The 20133-nt window shown below is 39.3% G+C and overlaps 1 protein-coding gene across 2 annotated transcripts in view; it reads right to left on the bottom strand.

The window, feature by feature from the left end:
* The window catches only part of mcm8 (minichromosome maintenance 8 homologous recombination repair factor), a 34352-nt gene extending 14304 nt beyond the window's left edge, over positions 1-20048 (bottom strand). For both annotated transcript variants that reach the window (XR_005945134.1, XM_041204347.1), the window contains exons 1-12: positions 19749-20048; positions 15891-15983; positions 12262-12344; positions 11589-11738; positions 11194-11291; positions 8821-9019; positions 8657-8742; positions 5323-5474; positions 3771-3969; positions 3660-3690; positions 3381-3521; positions 1521-1662 (exon numbers count right to left, since the gene is read on the bottom strand). Coding sequence is in view for 1 of the 2 variants with exons in the window: in XM_041204347.1 (XP_041060281.1) it covers positions 1521-1662; positions 3381-3521; positions 3660-3690; positions 3771-3969; positions 5323-5474; positions 8657-8742; positions 8821-9019; positions 11194-11291; positions 11589-11738; positions 12262-12344; positions 15891-15983; positions 19749-19872 (1498 nt within the window). In the remaining variant the exon portion in view is untranslated. The remainder of the gene's footprint in view (positions 1-1520; positions 1663-3380; positions 3522-3659; positions 3691-3770; positions 3970-5322; positions 5475-8656; positions 8743-8820; positions 9020-11193; positions 11292-11588; positions 11739-12261; positions 12345-15890; positions 15984-19748) is intronic.
* Between the last annotated feature and the right edge of the window lie 85 nt (positions 20049-20133).

The raw sequence follows: 20133 nt of genomic DNA, 5'->3' as shown, positions 1-20133 counted from the left end.
AGTCATTTAAGGAGATATGAAGGCAAATGACCAAAAGCTTGGATGACAAGGTAGGTTTTAGGGAGCATATTAAAGGAGGAAAGAGAGATAGGGGTGCAGAGAGGCTTAAGGAGGGAATTCCAGAGCTTGGGACCTCGGCAGCTAAAGGCACAGCCATCAATGGAGAAGCAGTTAAAATCAGGGATGATCTAGGAGGCTAGAATCAGTGAGACAATCACCTTTGTAAAAAAACATTCTCCTTATTTCCCCTCTGGTTCCTTTGCCAATTATTCGAAATCGGAGACTTGTCAATTGAAACAGTTTCTCCCTGGTTACTTTCAAAACATTTTGTAATTTTGAACACCTCCCTTAGGTCTCCCCGGACCTTCCCTTTCTAAGAAAAACAGGCCGAGGCAGAACTAGTGATTTGCATAGGTTTAGCATGACTTCCTCATTTCTGCATTCATTACCCAGTACCCCATACTCTTTCTGAACCACATCAACTTGCATTGCCACCTTCAAGAATTTGCAAATATGTACTACCAAGACTCTGTTTTTGTACCCCTTTCAAAACTGTACTATTTACATTACACTACCTTTCCAGATTGTCCCTCCTAAAGTGCATCACTTCGTATTTACTCACATTAAATTGTATCTGGCCACCAGTTTGTCTATGCCCTCCTGAAGTCTGCAACTATCCTGCTCATTATTTAATGTATTGCCAAGTGTTGTATCATCACAAACTTCTAAAATTGTACTTTGTATATCCATGTCCAGGTCAGTTAAATACAACAAGACCACCAACTACTTTGGCCGGGGCTGGGGGGGTGCAATGCATACATCTCAGTCAGAAAACATCTGTCCACCATTACTCTGATTGCTTTCTATCCCTTTGCCAATTGCAAAGATATCATTTTGATAGGGAAGGAACAGAAAATATTTTGTCACAGTCAATTGCACAAAATACAGGACCCACGTGATTGAAAATTTACAAATATATAAAAACAATAAATTAAACAGGAAAAATGGAATACAGAATTATTTGGATGAAAACAAAGAACAAATAGTTAAGGAATAAGAATGAATGCAATGACAGAGGGTACATAGCTTGTTGGGAATAGGTTTCAGAACATAACACCAATGCCTGACTTGAAGGGTTAATAATGAGGACCTGCAATAAACAAAAAGCAAGTCTGACTAGTACCTTGTAACATGGTTTGAAATTAACCAATGCCATAGGTTCAATCAAATCCCAATTTTTCAGCATGCACGAAAATGTTCCATTCGCAAATGCAAATATCTTTGCTACAGCTATGAACATACCAGAACTGTTATTTTCAGGAATGTGATTACCACCCCCTATCCCTTGGTGACAAACTAACCGTGGTCAAGAGTGCCTGAATCCAAGTCCACTACTCCACAGCACACTGCATCGACGCTCGCTACCACAGTGAGAAATACTCCCAAGGCACATGTACTTTGTAGTTGATGACTGTGTTAATTAGCTGTGCATTGTCATCACCATATAATCAATTAATTACCTTGATCGCCAAGTACAAGAGCTCCTGCTTCCAGCGCAAAATCTCCAGATCCACTGTCCCTTGATAGAGTTACAGTAAGCCCAGAACTGGTGGTGGTGTTACCACAGACATATACTCCCCGTGGGGCAATATTACACACTGCCTAAAAATAAAATTGCAAGTGGGCACTTCAACATAAAGTATAGCTAAATACACTTAAGTGCATAATTAGCACGTAAGACAATAAATAAAAGCAAAACATCAAACATGCACCTGATGTCTTTTGGAAATCAAATAATGCATTAACTCTGAGCACTAGTTTTACTTTTAATATTTTATAGTAGTCTCTCTCCTTTAAGTAACATTCTCAACTAAACGGACTACACATCAACTCAAATAAAATCACCTTCCATAATTCTTACAAGAAAAATTTTATCCCGCAGGAAATGCCTACCTAAAATGGAAGGCAGCACAAAAATGAGTATAAGGAATAATATATAAACAGATTTATATTTTACTGTTATTAACAGTTTCCTCTATTCTAATGAAGTAATCCACAAGATTGGTATATAAATCACAACTTTGTTCATTTGTACACTTTCTTGAAAATATTACCATTTACCCAGCAAAATTATGCATCTTTCATCCAAAAGCAAAGGTCTTGAAATTGTTCAGATATTAGCATTGAGCCTTTAACACATTCATATGTAGTATGCTTCTTTTATAGTGGCTTACAACATTTACAAATATGTTGCCAGGGCTTGAAAATTGCAGCTATGACGAAAGATTGGATAGGCTGGGGTTGTTTTCCTTGTAACGGAAGAGGCTAAGGAGCGACCTGTTTGGGGGTGTACAAGGTTGAGGGGCCTGGATAGAGAAGACAGGGCTGCCCTGTTTCCCCTAACGGAGGAGAGATCAATTACCAGGGGCACAGATTTAAGATGGTTGGTAGAAGAATTAAACGGGACATGAGGGAAAACTTCTTCAGCCAGAGGGTGGTGGGTGTTTGGAATTTGCTGCCTGGTTTGGTGGCAGAGGCAGAAACCCTCAACTCATTTAAAAAGGTAACTGGATCTGCACCTAAAATGTTGTAACCTGTAAGACTATGGACCGGGTGCTGGAAGATGGGATTAGAATGAACAGCTAGTTTTTTTACTTTTCCTTTTTTTAGCCAGCACAGACATGATGGGCTGAATGGCCTTTTTCTGTGTCATAACTTTTCTATAGTGGATGCAATTCACAAAAAGCATCAATTGGCATAATTGTGTTTTGTTCCATTGGCAAGGTCAAGAATGCAGAGGCATAGCAAAAACAAAACGTCCAAGATAGAATGCATTTTTTTTTAAAACAAAAACAGTCCCTAGTTTGCCCACCACATCCTACATCAGGATCTGGTTCAGCTAAATCTGACTCACTTGGAAAACAAAACATTGCCCCGTGGAACTAAACTTAACTGACTGGTAGAAAGCACCAAGATTCTCATAATGTGGTACTGCCTAGCTCCAGCACTGTGGAACCCAGTGGGGCAGACAGGCACTCGGGTATCACAATTGGGCTCAGCAGGGTAATGGAAGAAAATTTATCCGCAGGGTTTCTGCTTCAGACCACTGTCCGCTATACAGATACCGATTCCAAGCATTTGGATACCCTGATGTCTCCCTTGCTCTTAACAGTTTGTCAACACTCAAAATAATGGGTACTTGAACAAGAGGCCATCTGACACTCTAGCAACTGTTTCTTAGCAGCAATCCACATCAAGAGGAAAAAAACATTGAAGACATTTTTTTCAAACAAAAGAAGGATTTATACAAGTTTTAAAATCCTTACATTTTGCCTACAAAAGGAGATTTTTTTTACTTGTACATGATAAACTTTACTTGCCTGCAACATTTGACTCTTTCCAAGTCCGGGATCGCCAACTATGAGCATGTGAGGATCACCTCGGATGGGAATGCGATTTTGATCATCCACATATTTTTGGCAGCCTCCAAAAAGCGTCAGTGCCAATCCTGCTTTGACAAGCTACAAAGAAAACAACCCATTATCGGAAACTTTCATTTGACAAGACAAAATTAAACAAGCTTTTTTGAGCACAAAAAAGCTGTATTATTAATCATTTACAAATTAATGTTAACTTTCTTACTGTACCATGACACTCACCTCATGACCATATATAGCAGGACACAATGAGCTGCAAAACAAATTAAGATCTGTAGTTGCCTTTCAAACTGATACCAAACATCAATTTTAGATAAATAGGATACAACATACTTAACAAATAATTTGAGAAGATTGTCTTCAGCCTGAATCTCTTGAATTGCATAAAGCTCTTTAAGTGTAAACTCCATGGAGGTTGTATCACCAGATACCTCTTCGGAACTCACATTCCTCCGTCCTTTACTATTACTGATAGAGTTGGCCTCAATGTACAAAAAAAACATGCACTTGTCATCTTTGTTTCTAGTCTTCCCTAAAAAGTCAAGGAAAGCAGAGTAATTAATAGATATACAGCAGAATACAGCTAAAATACAGAGAACTAGTGAACCTTCCATGGCCTTAATCAGAGGAAAGAGAGTCAGGTCAAAAATATATTGTGGCCCGTCTTCAGGCACATAACTGACAGCATGCTTCTCAAGGATGTCTGAATCAGAAAACCCCGAGGGTCAAGAGTCGTTGGGCCCCCAGCATCATTTTAGTAACTATGGCAACTGCTGGTCCTGTTGTGGCTCCAGGGGTAGCTCACCACTTTGCTGAGCTAGAACTCAGGCAGCAACATGGAGACTTTTTCAGCTCCGCACAACATTGCACGTAAAAAAAAACGTTACTTGTTGCTTCAGTGCAAGCTTAGATTACTCGTAACAAATTTCACAAAAGGGTTGCAAAATGAACACAGGACACACATTTCAATATCAGAAAGAGGCCTATACTTATTTCAGAGGGCCCATATTTAAAAAACAGCTCTGCCAAATTTGGCAGTAGCCCAAATGCACATACAGGTGTTACCGTTAATTTCAAACGTTCTGGGACTGTGACATTCTTACCAACGAAGCAATTTAATCAATTAACAGATAAGCAATTCTCTTGGAATATGCCATGAATAAAGCTCAGTAAGTATCACATTAGTGTCAATCACTTCTTTTGGTTCAGAGATTGTGCTGACAGTCATGGTAGTTACCACATGTAGTGTAAATTTCTTTTTATTTTGTGCCAGAAATGAAATAATATTGGCTACATGCATTGCACAGAGTAGCACAGGTTGGAAAGTATTTCAAAACTGTCACATATTTAGATGCTTCAGAAAAGATTGCAAGGATCTCAACCACATGATGGCTTTACTGCCTTGCAACATGATCAGTTTTCCAATATAAATGTGACATAGCAGCACCCAGCCAGGAGCACATCCAGGTCAACATATACATTGATAGAAATGCTAGCTTCTGGGTAGACCACTCCAGGACACACCAGTAACCTCCATCATCAGAAACATGCCAGGTGAAGGCCTAAAATGGCAGTTCTTCATAGGAACAGAAATTAGTAATAAAAACCAGTATGACCTGAGTTTTGCTAGATTTTATAGACTGGTGCATGAATAAGAATAATTACTCCGCAATGTATTCATTTCAACTCTTTTAATCTATTTCCATATCTTTTCTTCTATGGATATGAAGATAGAGAAAGAGAAAAGGCAATCTTATAATACAGGCTGAGGGGATAGAAGACAGAGGTAGATGAAGCTGTATAAAAGTTGTCACACAGGCATTTAGTGGTTGGTGCAAATATCCTGGACAGCAAAGTGTTCAATTAATGCAAATTTAGGTCATACCTTCACTACTGTTTGCCACCTTGACAATTCCTGTGACAGTTACCATGTCTCCTGGAACACAACTGTCAACCAAGTCTTGGATAAGCTCACATTCTATAGTTCGAGGGATTCTTCCAGCCTCTCTCTTATCATCTGATGCAAGCTCCTGTAATCTGGAAAAAAAGATCCAAGCAGATATACTACTTTACCCAAATATGAAAAGGCCTTTCCATATTAAAAGAAACACATTTCTGCATAGCAAAATTCACTCTTGTGTTTCAAAATAAACATTATCCTGGAGACCCATTAGTTCTATAGCATCTCTGCTCCAAGCTGAAATTTTCTAGATAAAGAAACAAATACTGAATTTTTACATCAATGCAGCTACTGAAATGAGAAGATGAATATTTAAATCCCCACAGTGCCACGTGTCATTAAATATAATAAAATGGCACAGTCACAACATACCCACGTGGCTAACAATGTCAGCATAGCATTGCATGACACAGCCATGTAAACAGAAGCCTTGCAAATAACAATGCTCCCAATGCCTCCAGCACCCAAACACCAGAGGAAAAGGTTGTTTTCTTGAACACTCAGCCTGTTGAAGCAAATTCTGCACCCCACCCCTTCCTCACCTGATGGAACAGTCAGTCTTCCCTCCCATGGTGAGGCCAAATCATGCCCTTGCACCTACCCCATCCATGAACAAATAAACTCTCTCCGATACTTAGTTCAATTATCTCTATAAATTCTAATACTGCTTGATCAGAAAAGTGCCTTTGGTATTGACTGAAACATGAGAGATCACCTAATTATTTTTTTTTATTCTCATGGGATGAGAGAGTCACTGGCAAGGCCAGCATTTGTTGCTCATCCCCTGTTGAAGGTGGTGGAGAGCCTTTTGAACCGCTGCAGTCTATTGGGTATAGTTACACCCAAGTGTTGTTAGGGAGTGAGTTCCAGGTTTCTGACGCAACAACAGTGAAGGGATGGTGATATAGCTCGAAGACAGAATGGTGTGTGACATGGAGAGGAACTTGGCAGGTGATGGTATTCCCATGTGCCTGATGCCCTTGTCCTCCTAAGCGGCAGAGGTTGCAGGTTTGGTAGGTGCCATTGAAGGAGCTTTGGCAACTTGCTGTAATGCATCTTGTAGATGGTATACACTGCTGCCACAATGTGCAATGGTGAAGGGACTGAATGGTTAAGATGGTAGATGGAGTGCCAATTACACGGGCTGCATTGTCCTGGATTCTGTTGAGCTTCTTCAGCTGCATTCATCTAGGCAAGTGGAGACTATTGCATCACTCTCCTAACTTGCACCTTGCAGATGGTACTTAGTCTTTGGGGCGACAGGTGAGTTACTGGCTGCAGAATTCCCAGTTTCTGAACTGCTCTTGTAGCCAGAGTATTTGTATGGCTAGTCAATGGTAACCCCTGCCCCGCCCCCAGGATATTGATAGTGGGGGATTCAGCAGTGGTAATGCCATTGAGTGTCAATGTGAGGTGGTTAGATTCTCTCTTGTTGGAGATGATTATTGCCTGGCACTTGTGTGGTGCGAATGTCACTTGCCGTTTTGCAGCCTAAGCTAGAATGTTGCCCAGATTTTGCTGCATATGTACACAAACTGCTTCAGTGTCCGAAGAGCCAAGAATGGTACTGAACACCATGCAATCCTCAGTGAACATCCCCACTTCTGACCTGATGATGGAATAAAGGTCATTGATGAAACAACTGAAGATGCTTGGGCCTTGGACACTACTGAGGAAAACCTGCAATCATGTCCTAGGACTGAGATGATTGGCCTCCAACAACCCACAATCAACTTCCTTTGAGCTTGGTAGCACTCCAACTAGTGGAAATTTTCCCCTCCAATTCCCATCCATTTCAATTTTGCTAGAGCTCCTTGATGGCACACTCGGTCAAATGCTGCCTTGATGTCAAGGACAGCCCCTTTCACTCAACTCGAGGTCAGCTCTCTTGTCCATGCTTGGACCAAGGCTATAATGAGGTCAGGGGCAGAGTGGCACTAGCTGAACCCAAAGTGAGGATTAGTGAGGTTATTGCAATATAAGTGTTGTTTGATAGCGGTCAGTGGCACCTTCCATCAGTCTGCTGATGATGGAGAGTGGATTTATGATTCAGTCTTCTTATCGTATCCACGGACAGTCGATACATGGCCCAGCCAGAACTGGACACAATTTTGCGCCGCCTTGTTGAATTCAGCAAGATCTGCAAGTGCAGGGTTCCTCTAGCGATAGACATTGCAGGAGATGTTGCATAGTCTGTGGTTCAGTTCCACATTCACAAGTTGTCAGGCTGGTTGTATATCCCCATTTGCTTAGTGACACCTTTGAACGACCTACACCAGCCCTAAGCCTGTTAAGGCACTTACAGGTTGCCCAGTTGCAATTAGCTCCTGGGGGAAGGCTTTCATCCGGTAGAATTTCCATTGCTGGAGGTTGTTCGAGACTGGCGAGCCGGTCTTTCCACAAGGCGATGCGGGCTTCAGTTGGGGTTGACTGTAATGGAACAACATTGTTCATGAAGCTCTTCCTTGACTTTAGGCAGCTGGGTAAAGGTGTACGACCATGTAGACAGTGCCTCTCATCTGATGTTTGACAGAGTTACTCTTTCTTGCTGGCTACCGTTCTTCTTATATCAGGGGGAGCGATACCGCCAAGATATATAGGCTGTTGGTGTTTGTTGGTTTTAAACAACCTGTGATATGTCAAGGGGTCAAGGTCGAAGCGTTCATGTCGCAGCCCTGTTTCAACCAATTCTACCACCACCACGCACAGCAAGTAGTGTATGGTACGGTAATTGGCAGGATTTGTCCTGTTTCTGTGGATAGGATATACATGGGCAATTTCCCATATTTTCAAGTAAATGCCACTGTTGCACTGAACTGGAACAGCTTGGCCAGGGGCACAGCTAGTTCTAGAGCACAAGTCCTCAGTACCACTCAATGTTATCAGGGCCTATATAGCTTATGCTGTATCCAGTGCCTTCAGCCCGTTCTTGATATTATGTGGAGTGAATCAAAATGACATTGGCACCCATGATGTTGGAGACCTCAGGAGGAGGCTGAGATGTATTATCCATTTTATTTAAGTATCAAATATTTCAATGCCTTTGAGCTATGAATTTTCCTTGCAATCCCTCCACAAGTGAGAAACCTAGTATAATACTCTTAAACAAGTGCTGCTATATAACTCTCGTATTGAAAGAACCAAATAGAATCACAATGCCATGGTCAGGCCCTTCTGGTCAGCTGAATCGAATAGTAATTTATTTTTAAAAACTAAAAATACAGTAACTGCAAATATCTTTAATAAAAGATTCACTTACTTGATAGATTGCCAGTCTACAGTAACTGTTAATGAAGAGCTTCTATTCGGTGTAAATGATCGACTGCGACAATCTGGTGTTAAACACTTTAAAAAGAAATTGAACTTAGTTTCCTCAAATAATTCTAAACTTATTCTTTTCTCTCTGACATAATAACATAATACCTTTGTAGGAAGTGTGTATTTTCCGTCAGGAAGAGGTAGGCTCTGGGTATCTCCACATGTATTACATGTAAAGGCCATTCTAGTGCAGAAAGGTTTGACATTGCTGACACGGACAACTGTTCCACGCAGAGAAACATATTTTCCATAGCAGTTAGCTCGTAAATTTTTCAACAGCATCAAAGGCTCATAGTTATAGACCCTAAAAACATACACATTTTGCATGAGATTTGGATGCGTATTTCATGAAAGTAAAAATTATGTTTTCACCACACTGTGGCGTTAGACCTTATATGCAGGTGTTTTATGAATACAAAATCTGGGCTTATGACAAATCATAATTGAACAAGTGGGTGCCAAATCAATCGGCAAACTGAAAACAGGAATAAAAAAATTGTTTTTTTTAAAAAAAAACATAGAACTGCATCACTAACACAGATTTCTTATCCATTACATTCAAACTTCTGTGTTACACCTCAAAAAAAGCAAAAGGTAGTAATTTGACACAGAAGCTAGAATGCATAAAACCTCGGGTATCTTTGGAAATCATAAAATAAACAAACACAAAGCACTGGAAAACGCAATTGGTTGGCAGCATCTGTGGAGGGAGAAAAAGAGTTCACACTTCAAATCCAATATGACTCTCCTTCGCAATTTCTGGAAAGTGTTCTGAAGAGTCATATTGGACTCAAAACATTAACTGTTTTTATATCCTCACAAATACTGCCAGACCCACAGAGTTTTGCCAGTACTTTGTTTTTATTTCAGATCTCCAGCATCCACAGTATTTTGATTTTATTTATATAAAAAAAGCGATCAAACTTTCCACTCACCTTGTTTTAACTTTAGACCCCTTGCCAATGCCATCAATTTGGGTCTTCACTGACCACTCTGCTGTCTTACCAAGGACTTCATTACCTCTCCAGTTACTTTCCTATGCTGTACTGAGCGTTAGTATCTGGTTCAACCCAATATTAAGCTTCAAACTCCAATCCTATTCATCATTAAAACACTTTATTGTACCTTTCCAAAAGCACCCTTTCAGACCAGTACAAAATTATCTGTATAAAAATAGTTACAATCCCAAGTAATTAGAGAACAAATATAATTATTATGACACAGCAGTTGGTAAGGGCTGAGTTGTTTAAATCCCAGGCGGAGACTTGAACAACTGTCATAACCTATATTTTCAATTGGTTTGTTTGACATGCAGCTCTGAATTCAGAAATGAAACCACCAAGCCTCAAGAGATTTTTTTTATATGAACTAAATTAAACATTTATTAATTTAACAACAGATTAAACACATACACGTCTACAAATTACTACCATAATAACTTTTAAACAAATCTCCAAATTAATCACTCCCAGGTAAATCTTCACCAAGGCAACAATAACCATTAGACTTTAACAGACACCAGGCAAAGCACATTTAAACTTATGAATTCAAAATGAGGTCCCTTGCAATGTAGTTCCTTTGCAGACACAGTTGTAGGGCTGACAGGCTGCTTAGATCTTACATGCCTCTGACCTGCACATACAAAACTCCTTTCTGTTTATACCTAGCCTTCCCTTTGAATGTAAATTCTCATTGTATCACTACGTCTTTGAACTCCACCTCTTCTAACCACAAAACCCCTTTCATAGCACCAATTTTATTAATAATATAAACAGTTTGGTGTCTCCTTGCTAGGTGCAAAATTTTACTCCCTTCTATTGAATGGTTTATTCAACAAATGCAAATATTCTCTTTATCTTCTAATCCTGTGTTTATCTAATTAACATCTCAAACTACTATACAAAGCACTCAGACTAGCCGGTTTTAATCCAATTAAGCCACATACAGACAAAGACCCTCCTACAGGTCCAAGTTAAAAATAATTTCCAATAATATTATACACATTAATATCTTTTCATGACATAATGACTCTAGATATCATGGCAAATTCTATCTTAACTGGGATTCTTGTTGGAATGACCAAGCCTTTAATATCTGGAGTATGGCAAAGAAAGAGAGAGAGAGAGAGAGAGAAGGACCAAAGAATCCCATAGTTTCCTAAAATCTACTGACATTTCCAACACTTGTGCATATGACATAAAGCACATCACACAACAGCCAACAAAAATTTCCCAGGATAAAGTTTTTTCAATGTACAATAACTTGTTGCATAAAGTGCTGAAAAGTATTATTATTCTTTGTTGTCTATGCAGAACCCCTGGTCCTGATCAAGTGGAAAATGTCAGTCAATAGCTACGAAAAATCTTAACATATAAATAGACATAGGTAATGCAGAAAATTCTCTGTTTATACCAGATTTTGTCTTCACTTAACCTTTCAAGAAAATATTTGCAAGTAACCAAAAAGTTTCAAACTCACCTTGCATGAATGAAGGGAACATTTACAATTGGAGTATCTTCATTTGGTAGCCCCCGTTCCAATTGGGCTGCCTGTCTTTCAAGATCTCTAGTTATTACCTGAATAAGCAACATATTAATTTAAGACTTCTAAAAAAATTAAGTGTTCAATTCACTTATGACAAATAAACTGTCCAATAAGACCTTCAGAATAATAATAGTAGAAAGAAGTTGAGTAATAGTGTAAATTACATTTTTTCAAAAAGAATAGTTATTTTTATTTTTCATTTTTCTAAAAGATGTGGAGGAATATAAATCACAAAACATACATTGTAATCCTCTAAAATTAAGAAAATGATGTCTGTTGTCCAATATTTAATTGAATGGTTATGCAGAGAAGAGTTATGTAATCTTAACCTGGTGAACTGCCAATCCCAAGCAATCCAACAATTTTTCTGGCATATCCTTCAATTCAGTGGCTAAATTTGGCATGAGGGCTTTTAGTTCTTCATCATTTACAAGTTCCTTAAAGTCAATCAGGATGCTTCCTTTTCTTTCTATTTCATCCTTTGGAGAGAAATATTTTACACTTTCAAGTGAATTGCACTTTCAACTTTTCTTATTGCTATTTGTACAATTGTGAACAGTCAGCCAGCAACATCAAATTAATTTTCTTTTAACTAATATTCCTGTAGAATATACATAGGAGAGTGCTGCATATCATTGATGAAATTTTTCTGACTGTTGCAGCATTTTTAAACATTTAAAGACTTAATTGGTAAAACATCTCCAAGTGTGAAAGCGTTCTTCTGATATTAAAAATATAAACAGTATGACAAAACTCCAAGTCAAATTCTTAATTCTACCAAATCCACACCTTAAATTTATTAAAAATAACACATTAGAAAAAGATTAATAGCCAAATTTATTTACAATAAATAATTAAGTTTCATAAATACTATTGTTTCCTTGCACACTCCCCAGCCCACCCACCTCACCAGCGAGCCAAACTACTAGATAAGAAAGACTACCCCACTAACAGTAAACATTGAAACTAGCAAAATCGAAGATGAAAGACCAAAGTTCTTACCTTGTCATACAAATTGATATGGTTTGTGAAAAACTTTTCAAATGCGCTAATCTTCTGTATAAAAGGGGAGCTCCCAACATAAGCTTTAGAAGAAAAAAGTAAAATATAAGTTTTTGCTTGAAATCCCTCAACATTTTAGCGCAGTTACACCGAGCACAATTAAACCAGCCAATAATTACTGAAAAGCAAGCAGCTCTGCATCAGGAAATCAGCTGATGGCAACGAACCAGCCTGCCTGCTACCCGAGCCTTGAGATACCCTCAATGGTATTCTAAAGCACATCTTAGAAAATAGTGCAAATCTTTCAAGGCCTTTCAGCAATTTTCCACAGCAAAGATCAAAAGAGCCATTTTACAAGCCTAAAAACAAGTTGATTCACTCCATAAATGCGTGGGTTGCCATAATCAATTAACTGCTATTTGCAACACTGGCTCACCTATCTCCAGCCAGAACAGCCTTTACATGGGGAAAGTTGCAATAGCATCTGCAATTTCAATATTTGAGAGAGAGAGAAGGCAAGGCAACTTACTGTTAAATGGTCCTCAAGAAGGCTGTAGCTATCAGGTAAAATATCTCACTTTAGCTGGACCTGGGATATTTACATCTTAGCAGTTAGTACTTCAAATGCTTTATATTGCCAACTAAGGAAATTACTATGCATCGGCCTTATTGGGAATCCCAAAAACTACCTCCCAAATGAAAGAACAAGTTCTTTGATTGAAACTCACAAGTAGGTATGGCTCCACAGGTATAACACTAAGCAGTTAAGTTGTTAATGATTTCAAAGTAAGTACTATGCTTCCTTAAATTTCTGTGTACAGTGCTTTATTTTTTGATTTCCCCCTCCCATTTTTTCTCTAGTTTCAGCTTTTAAAGTTCAGTGTTTCACCTTAAAACTGCTTTGGGGGTAACTTTGATGGAGTCCCTTTCTGATTGATACTAGAGATATAGTTTTGAGACTGGCACCCACGTTGTGTGATTACTCTGCCCCTGTTACAAAAGTATAATAATTATCATAATTTTTTTGGTTTGTTGAAAGTAGGTTTATGGGTGTTAGTCTGCATGATTCAGTCTGTGTGATTTAATTACTTTTGGAGTCGGGTAGACTGCAAGCTTGAAGTTATCAAAAGAAGTTAGGTGTGGAAATATACTTGAAATGCTAATGTGTAAACATGGATGCTGTCTCAGCATGCAAGGTGAGGGAAATTTGCATTTTAGTTAAGTGAAGGGATTGTTTGGATTTCAAAGGGATGTTAGTCTGTTTACGACTAGCCAGATAAGCAAGGCTAAGGAGTGTGCTTATTTTTCCCAAAGGTTACTGACAATATTGGCAATGTTAAAGTTTTTCTATCATGAGAAAGGTACAATTCCAAAGACATATGAGACAATGGAATTTACATATTAAGGAGAGAGAAACATATATAAAGGAGAGAAAAAGGCTATGTGGTGGGGCCCATGTAAGATCTAACAGGAGTATGAAAACCAGCCTTCAAGAAGCCTCCAGCCAATTGTGCATAGGTCTGTTGTGTCCAGTAACTAAAGTTAAAAAAAGCCATTTGGAATTCCATTGTCAAGTGGGTACAGTGTTAACTTGCTGGGGTCTTTTAAAATCTAAAATCTATGTTGGATTGTTGCCTTAAAGGGGGTGTGCAGTTGGGAGTCAGGTTAATTCAGAATTTTAGGAGTTGTTATGGTATTAAGTAATTGTAGTCTCATGTATGTGCTTGAAATTTTTTCTTTTGTTAATATTTTAATTTATTTTTTAAAATCTCAAAAGGTCTTAGTGGACTCATTACTTCTGAATTCAATGCACACATCTTGTAATAAATACAAATTGAAAAACCGTTGTGATAGCGTGGCCAAGTTTTCCTTGTGGATTTGTTCCACCTGGCAAACATCATCTGCCACATCACAACAGCCCCATCCTTACAGTCACAATTTTGACACAATTAGCTCGGTAAACTTTGGGCAATAGCAGCCCCAGTACCAAGATGCTGGGGTACCTGGAAATGTCATTTAGAGTCAGGTACAGGTGGTTCAGCTTTCTCTTGTTGCAGTTGGTCATTACCTATTACTTGGGCCATCAATGTTACCTGTATTTGTCAACCTAAGTCTGGATGGTAAAGCTATTGCTGATGTTGTCGATGAAACTGAATCATGAAATGGAATTCCATTTAATTGAACCATCAAGCAAGCTCACATATATTTTGGAAATGAACAGAGTTAGGTTTTGGAGGAGTTTACAAGGCTGCTACTCTGCATATTAATCTTAATCAATGGAGGTGCTCCCTGTCTGTTGATATTAATGCTATTAAAATGTTGGCAAATCATTCACATGCTTCAAACTTATCTGGCATCATCCCTATGAATATTTTCTCCAGCCTCAAAAAATTCACAGCTTGAACTTTGTGTGATTATACTGTATGATTTCTCTTTTCTCTGCTTCAGTTGTCCCTTTTCTTTCTATTCTAACTTAATTGGCTTTGCCTGGAACATTTGACTAACCATGCAATTGATGTCAACCATGCATGGAGCTCCTCTATAATGTCACCTATCTCTGCTCTGCCTCAGTCCATATGCCAAAATACACATAATTGCTTTTATGATGTTCAGATTCGACTGTTCCAATGCTATCCTGGCTGGCCTCCCATCTTCCACCCTCCATAAGTTGAGTTCATCCAAAACTCTAAGCCATATGCTAATCTACATCAGTCCTGCTCACCCATCACCGCTATGCTCGCTGATCTACATTGGCTTCTAGTTCACCAAAGTCTCAAATTTAAAATAGTTACTCTGGTGTTCAATTTGCTCTACAGCTTCATACCTTCATGTCTCTGTAACCTCCTCCAGCCCTTGAATCCTCAAAGGCCTTTGTGTTCCTTCAACTTTGGTCTCTTTTGCACTCCCTCACTCTCTTTCTCCCCCTAAAGGTGAACATGTCTATAGTTATTTTGGCTATTAGCTCTGGAACTCCCTCTCTAATCCTCACTGTCTCTCTCTCTTTCATAACACCTACTTCACTGGCCATGTTTTTCGCCATCATTCCTAATAGCTCCTTCTCGGACTCAATTTCCACCTATTAAACTCCTGGAAAGCACCTTGGTAAATTTGCCTGCATTAACGGTCTGGTATAAATGCATGTCATCTGTTTGGAAGCTCTAAGATATCCTGCTAAATATTTGGTAATCTATCGAACATCTGTCATTATTATTGTAAATACTCCTGTAAATGCCGGCCCTAGTTTTCCAGGGATCAAATCCCAAAATTTCAGGACCAATGTATTAACCAGGAGTTATTAATGAATTGATTTCAGTGTAACTGTATAAATAGTAATGGAAATGAGTGGTAAATAAATGTTAGATAATTAATAGGGATGAAATATATATATATAGTTTGTAATATTACATCATTAATATGAATTATTTAGTGGTGTTGGATTTTACTTTATTCCATTGCAACAATCTTTTTTGAATTTCACATCAAGCAAGCCCCCCTAAAACATTATCTGCGCAAAAATCGACCCTATGACCTTTAGCCAAAAAAACTGGGCTCAAAAATTTGGCTTTTACATGAGTATGTATGGTGATTGAAGTTATTTTCAATACAAATAGTTTCAAAGGAAGGCTCACCTTCTGAAAAGTAAAGTTGCCACCCCTTATATGGTATAAACTGATTCAAAGTTCCTTGAATTAGGCACGAATGAGGTGTTAGCTGTTGAAGGCCTTAAAACAAAATGTTAATCAATAATCAGAATTATCTACCAGTACAAATTAACATTTCATATTTTAAAATAATTTAATTTGTAATTCTTGCAACAAATTATAACTTTTAAATACTAATAACATCAGTAGTAATTTTAAAATGCACAGTCAGCATGAAATACAGTTCAAAGTTACACATTCAACTCTAAGGAAAGCTTGGGAATAATTTGAAATTCAATTACAGAAATGAACATGAAATTTCTAAGTGGAGAGTAATTTCAATCCAAATCACTTTCAGTTAAAATATATGTTCATATAATAATATGTTCAATTGAGGTATTCAAGAGGGAATTAGATGATTATTTCAAAAGAAACTATCTGCAGGGTTTTGGGGAGAAGGCAGCAGAATGGCACTAGGTGAAATTCTCATTCAGAGAGCCAGTGCAAACACAACAGGCTGAATGGCTTTGTTTTGCACTGTAACAATTCTGTGCTTCTGCAAACAGCAACAGATGAAATTTCACACACTGGCAAGGGTAAACGAATGCGATCCAAGTCAATTAAAATGGATTCCGGTGGGTTAGACATGGCTTCTTCTGTTCTCAAAGTCTACCCAGACCCAGGAAGGAAAGTCTGTTTGGCTTCTAAAATGAGTTGAACAGTCTACACTTAAGCCCAAGTAGGAATGGGCCCATGGTACAAAACTAATTTGCTACTGATAGGCATTCTAGTTAAGAAAGGCAGCAAACGTGAAATGAGGGAAAAAAACGTCACTCAGTGACTTTTTTTAATGCTCTTCTGAGATTGGAGCTGTGGCACCTCATTGGGTAGCATCAACTAGTGTTCTACCTTTCCAAGGGATCCTTGAAAGTTGGTACTGTGTAGTTGAAATGGAAAACATGGTTCAGTTCCCCAACACTTAACATCCATTATCTGGATGAGCAGATTAAAAAAACACTGGGTGTTAAAAAACCCCGAAACTACTGCAATTTAGAAAAAAATATTAATCTAAAAATATGCCTGAAGATGCAAAAATGTGAACTTATCCTTTATCCCTTTTTAAGACTAATTATCTTTAACACGTGGCACGTGCATAGTAAAAGTTGGTGTATATAACAATGCAACAAATTTTCTTTGATGGGTTTAAAATGATGCACGAACCACAGTGTGCAGAAGTATTATTATATGGAATTATAATAGTTACCGCAACAACAAAAAAAACAGAATTTAGCAAAGTTTTGCTTGCAGGCACCTGCCGCATCAGAATCAAACAACAGAGGAGGAAGTCACTTGCCGTGGCAAGGGGCGTTATACTAAATTGTAGACTTACATTTTTTAAATAGTAGTGCCACTGAGTAAGAAAGGAATGGTCTCAGTCAAAAAATGCATAAGTTCAATGATCTGGAGAGAGAATATTTTAACTTATAGTCTTAGAAATTTACTATTACTCGACTCACAACACCTTTAGAACTGCACTAAAAGGTTTTTTTTTAAAAAAGATGAAATGTTCATATCAAGCAATATACTGTTAAACATTTACAGTTCCTCCAGCCCCATTTTCATTTCTTTACTCTCCCCATTGGCACCCTTTTTGTTTTGCAACATCATTGCTGTTGTCAGATATTAGAACAGTAGCCAGCAAGAAAGAGCGACTCTGTTAAACATCAGATGAGAGGCACCCTCTACATGGTCATACACCTACACCCAGCTGCCTAAAGTCAAGGAAGAGCTTCATGAACAGTGTTGTTCCATTACAATCAGCCCCACCTGAAGCCTGCATTGCCTTATGGAAATATTGGCTCGCCAGTCTCGAACCCCCAGCGATGGAAATTCTACTGGATGAAAACCTTCCCCTAGGAGCTAATTGCAACTGGGCAAACTAGAAGTGCCTTAACAGACTTAGGACTGGTGTAGGTCGTTCAAAGGTGTCACTAAGTAAATGGGGATATATAACCAGCCCGACAACTTGTGAACGTGGAACTGAGCACAGACTATGCAAGATCTCCTACAACGCCTATCGCTAGAGGAACCCTGCACTGTTGCAGATCTTGCCGAATTCAACAAGGCGCAAAAATGTGTCCAGTTCTGGCTGGGTCATGTATAGACTGTCCGTGGACACGATAAGAAGATTGTTGTTGTCATTTTACACCCCTCCAACCTATCCCTCATTTTCTCCATAGTTTTGCACATGCTTAAAAACCCTTAAAACTCCAGTTTTTTTTCCAGTTTTGATGAAATATCAATGGCCTGAAACGTTACCCATTCTTCTCTCCCTTGATACTGCCTGACCTGTTGAGCCAGCATTTTCTGTGTTTTCCTTCAGATTTCCAGCATTCACAGTATATATATTTTATATATTGAAATAAAGTATTAAATATGCTGATATGGTTCTGGAATCAATTTATGTACTGGAGACAGAAAATCTTGCAGGATTCCTCACGACAATAGTAATGATTTATCCGGCAATTAACAAAGAAAGACTTCTCATTTCTGGGGCATAAGGAATGCAAACACTAAACCAAAGAAACAATAAGAAGTAATCAACAGGTTGGGTAAAGAAGAGGATCTTAAAAGGTGAAGAAGGTGGCGGAGGAGAGGGGTTCAAGAGGATAATTTCAGGGGGTGCTACCTAGATGCCTGAAGCACAACAATCAGTGGTGAGGTGCATAAGAAGCCAGAGTATGTGGAACTGAGAGTATGGTGGGATTGTTGCTGTAGGCAATTGAAGCAGAATGAAGAGAAAGGCCAAAAGAGATCTGAATCTGGAGGCATTGAAGAATGAAAAGGCGCAGCTACAGAGTAAGATGGGAGTAACTTGTTGCCAGATAAGGTCGCTTGGCTCGATTAAAAAATTATGGAAGGCAGAGAATAGATGCACTAGCAGAGCAATGTAGTAATCACATTGGGAGGTGATAAAGACATGAATGAGAACTTCAACAACAGGCCACTGAGGTAGGGATGATAATGCTAGAGGTGGCAGCAGGTGGAGGAGGATCTGGAATCGTGGTCAAGCAGGATGCTAAGGTTGCACACATTCTGGTTCAGCTTAAGACAGTGGTCAAGTCAAGGAATGGCATCAGGAATAAACAAAGTTTGTTGCTGATGGCACAAGGTGATAGCTTTGATCTTTCCAGTTTTTAGCTGAAGTTAGAATAATGTCTCTGACAAATCACTTGGCAATACAGAAGCAGTGGAGGAGTTGAGAGAGGTAGATAAGGGAAGAACATAAAAGTTGGCCCCATGATTTTGAATTCTGTCATTAAAAGGACAAGGGAGACCAAGGAGGAATCATTAGGGTACTCTGGAAGCTGGGGGGAAGGCACCAGTAGAGATGCCCTATGTATGATTGTTCAACAGAACAGATGTTGGGAGGGCAGTGGCAAGCTTAATGGTGTCAAAAACTGCAACAAGCATTAGAAGAGAAAAAGCTTCACACTTTGAATGAATACATGATTTTAGGTAGGTCCATTTTGGTGCAGCAGGAGGTGCAAAAATCTGGTGGAAGGGATTCAACCAGGAAGGTGGAATAGAGATGGGCAAGTGCTGCATTCAGGGTCCTTGGAAATGAAAGGGAGGGCAGTAGCGTGCAAGGACAAATGGGCTGAGACTGGCTTTTGTCAGGATAGGGAAATGCTAGCCGTTTCAAAAGGCTGGGGAACAATACCCAAAAGGAGGCTAAAATGGTTCTGTACCCACATCAGGTTGGAGCAGAGCAACAGAATCCACAGGTTCAACCATTTGAGGGGTTGGCACACTGACTTCCAAGTTAAAATGCACTGGACTTACTTCCTCCACCTTTCCTAGACTTGTCCCAGTTTCCTCTTCCTCTCCAAGGTCGCCCCCTCCATCCACCAGCTGGACCCCCTCTGGCACCTCTCCAGCTCCTGCCACCTCTCCACTCAGAGCACATTGCAGGTTATTGTTTAGGCCAAAGTGGAAATGGGGTGGGAGGAGGGGAAGGTGAGGCTGTTGCTAATGACACTACACTGGATGGGGGACAGGAAGCTGGCATAGATGTCACTGCACTGAATTGGGGAGGGGAGGCACGGCCAGTGACACTGCACTGGGTGGGGGAGGGGAGGCTGGACACAGTGACACTGCACTGGGTGGGGGAGGGGAGGCTGGACACAGTGACACTGCACTGGGTGGGGGAGGGGAGGCTGGACACAGT

Source organism: Carcharodon carcharias, chromosome 2 (assembly GCF_017639515.1).
Source record: "Carcharodon carcharias isolate sCarCar2 chromosome 2, sCarCar2.pri, whole genome shotgun sequence".
Lineage (NCBI taxonomy): Eukaryota > Metazoa > Chordata > Chondrichthyes > Lamniformes > Lamnidae > Carcharodon > Carcharodon carcharias.
Note: the sequence above shows the minus strand (reverse complement) of the source record. Positions and strands in the feature narration are given on the sequence as shown.